This window comes from Cornus florida, unplaced genomic scaffold (assembly GCF_030987335.1).
Source record: "Cornus florida cultivar Cherokee Brave unplaced genomic scaffold, ASM3098733v1 CherokeeBrave_3.0.0_Hap2_Chr02, whole genome shotgun sequence".
In the NCBI taxonomy this organism is placed as follows: Eukaryota; Viridiplantae; Streptophyta; class Magnoliopsida; order Cornales; family Cornaceae; genus Cornus; species Cornus florida.
Window position 1 is genome coordinate 57027164 of NW_026775572.1, and position 8717 is coordinate 57035880.

Consider the following 8717-nt stretch of genomic DNA (forward strand, 5'->3'; position numbering starts at 1 on the left):
CTCTACAACAAAAAAGAGTTTATACGAAAGAACCGAGTTTTTCTTTTCAAAATAGCCTGAAAATTAAAAAGGAAAAATCAGCATACAAAATTTATATGTTAAATTTTTTATTCTAAATGATTTGCCTTTTCCAGTATAATGATATACTATGCATAAATAAGTGTGATTTTTAGGGAGGGAGAGTTAGGGTTTATGAAGAGGGAAAGAGAGAAAGAAAAGGTGAGTATCTGAAAATACAGCCGCAAGACAGGGACGAAGTGATGCCTGAAAAGTACCCAATATGCTATTTTGAGATACACCGTGATGAGAGAGGGAGATGGCGTACGGTGACGAGGAAGGAGGCTCTGAAGTTTGTTTTCCTTCTTTTTTTGTTTTATTTGTTTTTTTGGTAAGGATGCAACAGAAAGGATATCTTCTTTTCTTTTTTACTTACTATTTTTTTTTTTTTTAATGTCGTTCCTTTTTCTGTTGAACTCTATAGTTACCAATTTAAAAACAATTTCTTTTTTCACTACAACATGGATGCAACACGACTCGTTTACAACAGAGGATCCCAGTAGTGACACCATCAAGTCCTACAAAATACTTTCTAAATATTGAACATAACAGCCAAAATTCAAGAAGTGTTCAACAAGCAAACTCAATATTTCAACTAAAAAAACTACCAAAGTTGTAGCTTTGTTCATTTGAGATAATAAACCAACATTCATTCAACTACAAGATTCTAAAAGTCAGAATAAGGGGAAATGAGTTCATATTTCCCATTACAAATGTCAATTCTCAACTAGCAGCCTCTCCTGAACTTGAAAAAAAAAAAAAAAAAAAAACCGCCTAATCTTCTTCATCTTCATCCTCATCAAATTCAGAATCATTAGTAGCCTGATCACTCTCAGAATCAGACACAACATACTTTGTTTTCCCACGATTCACCCTCTGTGGTCTAGCCCTCGGAGCCACAACTTCACTCACCTCTTCAGTAGTAGAAGAAGAGCCCACCTTTTCTTCACTTCCAGCTGAATCCTTCTCCTCATCTTCCTTACCGACCCTTCCCAACACAGAACCACTCTTCTTGTTAAATGGAGATGCCCTCATCTTCCTCACTTTCTTTTCGGGCGAAATCCCTGAATTTTCGGCAGGCTTCAAAACTTCTGTTATCAGCCTCTGGCCCAGAGACTGCTGCTTATTAGCAGGCAATCTCTTCTTTGTTGGTGCTGGGGGTTTGGCTGCCACGGCCTCTGTTGTCGCTTTTCTCCCTCCCTTCTTTTTCTCTTTCGGGGCTGCTGCTACCACTTCTGGCTCAAAGTCATCGTCATCACTAATGTCATTCTCATCCTCATCATCAGAAATTTCCGTAACAGTTGACATGGACTTCTTCTGTGCAGCTGCCCTCCTGCTGGGTTCTTTCTTCCTAGCTTGTACTTGAGGCACTTCAGTTTCCATGACTGCAGACAAAAGGAAACAAATTTAAGCATGCAAATATCTGTATTGTTCATCATGCAAGGAAATCTACCAATTTTTATTAAATCTTTTTAATCCTGAATTATATTCATACTCGTACACTTTCAAGAGTAGGTTTCAAGGATTACTCGATGTTTATATGTTATGTACTGCATTCAAAATCAATTCTTCAAAATCAATTCTATTCTATGAAGTAACAAATTATTTCCTGAATTCTAAATTACCAACATTGGAAAAACAATACTGCTTTTAGAAAGACATTTAAACAATGAATCAACAGAATGAATTTACCTTCTGAAGGATCAGGAGAAGAATCAAGATTGTAAGCAGCAAGTCGATCTTTTAGCTCAAGAACTTCATCATCTGTATCTTCATCTTTCAAAATCGAGGCCTTTTCCTGCAAAGTAAGAATAGAAGTTTATAGAATCCACTTACAACAAGATAATTCATTGTGGGAAGTTATGATGTAATCTAATGATACAGACCTTCTTAGAAGGAGCTTTCTTTGAAGCGGCTCTGCCTTTAGGTTTTAACACCCCAGGAACATTATCTGATGAGAAAGAGGAAGAGACCATCCATGTTAGAAAGTTAACAACACAGGCGAAATATCATATACAATAAAACAAATAAAGTTTCCTAACCTACCTGTTTCCATTGCAGAAGTAGATGATGTTTCCATTGTTTCAGCAACAGGTTCTTCGCTGCTGGCCTTCTTCTTAGTATTCTTCCTTGGGTTTTTTGGTGCTTGTTTCAAGACCTTAAGACCAGCTTCACTCATCACCTTGTTTTTCATCTTTATTCTAGCCTCCTCTGCTTGGGCATCATCCTTTCCTTGTTTCTGAATTGTGCACAAAAATCAGACAAGAAGCAAAAAAAATAGTGACAGAACATTACTTAAGTCATGAGATTTCAGGTCATACATCAAGTTGTATCTCAAGATTTTCAAGATCTTTTATCCACAGAGACTTTGGAGTTGCCTTCCTCAAATCATCAACCTCTTTGTTAAGCTTGTCCCTTTCAGCACTTATCTTTAGAACCTTCTCATACGTTAAGGTTACAATTTGCATTGATAGTAGGTACTCATAATCCGAAGCCTGTACTTCTGAGTTTTCGTCAATTTCTTCTGCATCCTCAGTTGCACCTGCAACTGCTGGTTCCACAGACTTCTTGCTTTTATTTGGGAAAGGGGTAAAACCTTTCTCCCTTAACTCAAGAAACAATTCAGCATTCTTTCGATTTCTCACAATTATCTCTTCATTCACAACCCCAAGTATGAACCTAACCTTGTTTTCCAGTTTCAACAAGTCCATTTCAAGATTGTCCAGCATAACTTTCTGCAGAAAATTATTTTATAGTAAGCAACCAAATCTACAAGTATTGAAATAATACAAACAACTGAAATTTAATTTTCTACTTGACCAATTTACCTTTCTTAATTCATAGAATTCAAGTCTTAGGTGAAAGAATTCCTCAATAACTGCGTAAGAAAAGAAAAAATCTTGTAAATAAAGAAAATTTGTAACATACAGATAGAATCTATGGTTGACAACAATGATCAAAGTCGTACTCTCTTCAGGGGTATCATATTTTTTAATCACGCCTTTTGGATCGAATAGGTGCATGTTACTTGTGCTGATTGTTGTAGTAAGCTTAAATTTCTTCAACAAGCCCTCTTCCTTGGCAATGTTCAAGTTCTCCTCAGAAAGGATGACTTCAAAATGTACAGTTGTATCATCATTGTGCTCTTTGTAATCCTGCAACCGGCAAAATCTGCTATGAGAATTCCAAACTCTCAAGTAAACATAATTTTGTTTAATGTAACATTATAAATGGCAATTATATTTTACCTTGATGAAAGGGTCCTTAACTTTATCATTTCCTGTCATAATAGATTCCAAAAATTCTTTGTAATCTTGGGTCCATCTTCTGACTGGCAACTCTGTAATCCTGAGTGTAGTTTCATTGACCTCCTCTATAATTCCACTCAAAGTATAGCTAACACCAGCTTCCTTCGTTGCAGTTTTCTCAATGCTCCCTCTGAACCCTTTGTACCATGGATGCATAGGTTCCATTGGCTCACCATTCAATAAATGCCTCACATTCACAATAATATCCCTCGGATTATAATTTGGGACGTAGGAGCTCCATCCAGTTCCAATTCCTTCACTTCCATTTACCAGAACCATCGGTACAATTGGCATGTACCTAAATCACGAACCAAATTAGCTAATTATCTGTAGTAGATTCACAACAGTACTAGTCCTTTGGAAATAAATAAATAAAAAATAAACTCACCAAGTAGGTTCGATGGATTGTCCATCCTCATTTTGGTAGTCCAAGAGGATATCATCCTCCTTGGGGAACAGGTAACGTGTGATGGGAGAAAGTTGAGTGTATATATACCTAGCACTTGCATGGTCTTTGCCTCCCTGTTAAAGAACAAGCTATACATTTAATACTAGACATACATTAAAGCAAACAAAGTTGCAACTTCAATTCAATTTGAAAGAAGTGAAGCTTCGATTTGCCTCACCTGGTTACGAGTGCCAAATTGGCCATTTGGTTGAAGAATGTTTAAATTGTTGCTGCCCACAAAATCCTGCGCCATGCCAATAATGGTACCAGCAAGACTCTGCTCACCATGATGATAAGCCGAATGCTCAGATACATAACCGGAGAATTGGGCAACTTTTATTTCCTTGACTAAATTCCGCTTGAAAGAACTAAAAAGGATCTTTCTTTGACCTGGTTTCAGGCCATCAACCATCGAAGGAATTGACCTTTGAAGATCCGCCATGGAAAACAGTATAAGCTCCTTGTTGACAAAGTCACTATACTTTATAAGTTTCTCCTGCTGATCAAGGTAAGTACCAGGCTGCAAAAACACCAAGATTGAGAAAGCATTATTAGAAAAAGATATTGTAAAATTGGGGCCCTTCTGAATTCTCAATTGATGCATGACTTCCAACCTCAAACTGTCGGAGCCAATTCTTTCTTGCTTCAATCTTCTTCTTGCTGAAGGCAAGCTCAATTGCATCTCCGTCTTTCTCATCAACCCAGATAAAGTCTTTCCTATGCTTTTCAAGAGCAGTGAAGTATTGCTGACCTTCCTTCGATGTGCTTGTTCCCAACCCCTGCCATGACAGCAGATGATTTAGATAATAAATATAAAAACTTCATAATCTGACAGCACTTAATACGAATATTAAGAATTCTAATTGGTTCCTCGTATAGAATATGAAAATGCAAACCTTATAGTACTTAATAGTCCAGCCACGTGCATTGTCCCCCAAACTTTCTTTCCATGATTCATACTCAGGCATAGTATAAAACGGTAATTCTGTCTTAGTTCTATTGTGCGTAGCCTGTACAACAATATAAAATGAAAACTATGAGCTGTCTATCAATAAAACTTCCACAGATGAAAAGTGTGGACAAGTACATTGAACATTACAGACCTTCACTATAGGTGTAATGAACTCTACTAGAAAAGACGGAATTTTTAGCAACGATGGCCAAAATGAATGAATGAAATTAATCAAAAGGCCTTTGATATGGGAGCCATCATGATCCTGTACAAGCATAAAATAGAGCTTAGGTTAGCCAATACATCAGCAAACATAAATCTATCTGCAGTCAATAAGTAGGAGAAATCAAGCATAAGACATAAGGAGAAGTGTGAAGCACCAAACCTGATCAGTCATTATCATCAAATGACCATATCTCAATGACTTTATGCTGTCATAATCTTTCCCATGCTGGAGTCCGAGAATCCTCTTGATATTTTGAATTTCAGCATTTTCCAAAATCTGTTTAGTGCTTGCTTCCCTCACGTTGAGCAATTTACCTCTCAACGGGAACACACCATAGTAGTTTCGACCAACAACAGAAATCCCAGCCATCTGGTTTAACTCAAATCTGTTAAAAGCTCCAAAACACAACATAAACTTGACTAAAAACCAGTTAAAAGCAAGAAAACTTACTGCAAGAGCCTTCGCCGAGTCTCCTTCTGTCAAAATCAATGTACATTTATCAGAATTCTTCCCTCCAGCATCATTAGCATCGTCTAGCTTAGTAATCCCGGTAATCCTCTGTCTTTTTGTCCCATCTGTCTTCTTAAGATCTTTGCTCTGCTTAAAATCTGCCCATGACAAGAGACTTTCCACTACTCCAGACTTGGCCACTGTGACAGTGTAAACCAACAAAGGCATCAGATTGAAGCCCGTACAAGGAAGCCCGTACAAGGATTCAATGGATAGATTTTCCATGAACAATTGAGACAATGGTACAAACCTTTCTTCAAGAGCTCTTGTGAGAGTTCACATTTAGACCCAAAACTGCTTTGACGAATCGTCAAAGTCTCTTTGGTCTGTGAATCAAAAGCAGGGTTGTCAATAAGTGCATTGACAAAAACCCACAAATGGTTCCTCACTGCATGGGCTTTGAGGTTGGCATTCTTGTTCTTCTTATTTACAATATTCATTATGTAACTTGTTATCTGGTTAGTCACGTAATCAACATGAGTTCCACCCTTAATTGTCGCGATCGAATTTACAAAGCTGACCTGGTAAAAGTCACAAATTCATCCAAACAAAACATATAAGTTTCATGATTAAGTTGTAGTTTCTGATGCTGACTACCACAAAATATTTAAATTAAAATAATTTTTCAGATACCTGTTGAAATTGCCCTTCACTAAGGCTCACACATATCTCCCACCTCTCATTGACCTTTTCTGAAATCCTGATAAAAGAAATAAATTAGACTTTCCACTACTCCAGACTTGTTTATTGAAAGTTTAAAATAAATACCTTGGGAGAGGATCAGGTCTGGCTTTGGAGGCAGATTGAAGGTAGAGATTGCAATAGTCAAGGAAAGACTTTACAGGAACCCGTTGACCATTAAGTTCAACCTTCACTGTCTTTCCAAGGCATCCGGCTAAGTCTACCACACGCTTCTTCATCAGGGCGACAACATCATCTTCAAGATGAGTCATATTGAATTTTGCCAAGTCGGGCTTAAATGTAACCTTGGTCCAGTTTTCACCCTCCTTGCACTTTGTTATAACAGGCTCAGATTTCTTCCCCATGTTGTTGGAGAAAACCTTTACACAAACATTACCAATTTATACAATTAGCAATACACATAAATCATGATCAGACTGAACATTTGTAGAGGAATCAACTATACAGTTATAGGCACATGAACAAATTTTGGAAAGAAACCCAAATGTCCTGCTGTTGGGATTTTCAACATGGGAGAACCAAAAACTCCACCCAAATTTTCCTAATACTACTTGGATCAGTAAATCTTTCCATGATTTAAAAACAGAACAGCAGAATTTCAAAAATTCATTTTCTGTGCATTTCCTGTGTTTTCTCAGTAGCCAAACATAGGGTAAGTAACAAACCAAAAGGATAATTCATGATTGCACAGAAATAAAGAAAATAAAAATTATGATACAGTAAGTATAAGGAACAGATCCACAACAGAACCCTGGAACATAAAATCTACAAGTAAGAACATAGATGCAAACAATGACTCTGAATCGTGGAAAACATTAAAAAGTAAATAAATACATAAAATCCAAGCAGCAAAAATTATGCAATCAACAACAGAATCACTCTTAACTCTTAAGCAAATGCAATTACTCCTGAAAAGGTAAATGCAAGTACTATGAACACTACCACTAAGAAAAAATAAACACTATACAAACAAAAATAAACACTAACATTAAGAATCTCTCAGAACATCAGATAATCCCTAAATCAATGAAAATGTCTGTAGTAAGCAGGCTGAAAAAACACAAGAAACCCCAAAAAGGAATAAGAAATCATAAACAAGAATGAAACGTCTATAACAAGCAGGCAAAAAAACAAACCACAATAAATCCTAATCGAGAACAAAGAATCATAAACAAGATTTCAAGAATCAGAATTCATAAATAAAACCTGAAATCTACACAAGAATGAAACCCTTTCATTAAGGATCTCTCAGAACATCAGATAAACCATAATCAATGAAATCTCTATAATAATCAGACATAAAAACCACAAGAAACCCTAATCAATAATTAAAAACTATAAACAAGAATGAAATGTCTATAATAAGCAGGTAAAAAAACCACAAGAAACCCTAATCAAGAAAAAAGAAAAATCATAATCAGAATTCATAAATAAAACCTGAAATCTACACATTCACAAAAGCCTCTTATAAAAACCGAAAAAGATCAAGGGCCAGGGTCAAAATTGAAGAACCCCTAAAAACAGATCAAGAATCAGATGTCAAAATCACAAATCCCCTAGAACTCAATACCTGCTTGTACTTCTTCTGGCGCTTCCCATCGGCAGTCTCGATCACAAACTCACTGGAGAAGATGTTTGTAAGCTTCGCACCGTAACCATTCCTCCCACCGGTCGTCTTCTTTGTCGTATCGTCGTAGTTACTGCTGGTCAAGAGATGCCCAAAGATCATTTCGGGCACATAAACGCCCTCCTCCTGATGAATCTCCACCGGGACTCCATCACCACTGTTGTACACACTGATACTGTTCTGTTCAGCGTCGATCACGACCTTCAAGGAGTCCATCGACGGGTCTCTCTGCTTGTTATCGGCGGCATTGACGAGGATTTCGTCGAAGATCTTGTACAGGCCGGGAACGTAGGAGACAGATCGCTGGACCATTTCGTTGTTCTCGTAGATCCAGAGGGTCTGGGTGTGCTTCTCGACGGAGCCAACATAGGTGTCGGGCCGGAGGAGGATGTGCTCGAGCTGGGTTTTCTTCTGGTAAGTTTCTTCGATGGTTTTCGAGGCTGGGACATTGGCGTTGTTGCTGGATTGTAAGGGGAGTTTCTTTGGAGGCATGGTGGGTGGGTTAGAGAGAGAGAAATGGGAGGAGACACAGAGATGGTGTCTTTGAGATGGGTTAGAGAGAGAGAGAGCGGAGTGAAATGGAGAGAATTTGAGGGTTGAAAGGGGGGTTAAAAGAATGGGAATGGTACAGACTAACGTTCGACTGGAATTCGAATTTTGAATTTGAATTGGGCGGGACTTTGGAAGCGTTTCAGAAATCGGACGGTGAGAGATTGTTTTGGGTCACCACGTGGGTGGTGGAGAACATCACATGTTCCGATGAGTTTTTATTTGAAAGTTTCATTTGAATGTAAATCTGAGTAACATTACTTCTACATTTATTTCCGTTTTTAAACCCTAGAATTTCATGAGATAACAGAGCAATTTTACAATTTTCTCGGTGTTCA

At 37.6% G+C, this 8717-nt stretch overlaps 1 protein-coding gene across 1 annotated transcript; it reads right to left on the reverse strand.

The window, feature by feature from the left end:
* Window positions 1-646: 646 nt before the first annotated feature.
* Window positions 647-8409, reverse strand: LOC132295066 (DNA topoisomerase 2). Its single transcript, XM_059793142.1, has 19 exons — window positions 7774-8409; window positions 6270-6562; window positions 6135-6201; window positions 5752-6022; window positions 5442-5641; window positions 5151-5360; window positions 4917-5030; window positions 4710-4823; window positions 4428-4592; window positions 3992-4333; window positions 3754-3887; window positions 3306-3663; window positions 3026-3212; window positions 2886-2935; window positions 2379-2792; window positions 2104-2296; window positions 1944-2008; window positions 1750-1855; window positions 647-1442 (listed from the first exon to the last, which is right to left on the reverse strand). Exons 1-19 carry the CDS (start codon window positions 8320-8322, stop codon window positions 832-834), a joined length of 4443 nt encoding a protein of 1480 aa, XP_059649125.1. The 5' UTR covers window positions 8323-8409; the 3' UTR covers window positions 647-831.
* Window positions 8410-8717: the final 308 nt, after the last annotated feature.

Bases quoted from the DNA above. Each gene is read 5' to 3' on its own strand.
- LOC132295066 (XM_059793142.1), bottom strand. From the start codon at position 8,322: ATGCCTCCAAAGAAACTCCCCTTACAATCCAGCAACAACGCCAATGTC. The intron at 6,202-6,269 runs GTATTTATTTTA...TTCTTTTATCAG, and splicing joins AGACCTGATCCTCTCCCAAG to GATTTCAGAAAAGGTCAATG. The intron at 4,334-4,427 runs GTTGGAAGTCAT...GTGTTTTTGCAG, and splicing joins ATTGGCTCCGACAGTTTGAG to CCTGGTACTTACCTTGATCA.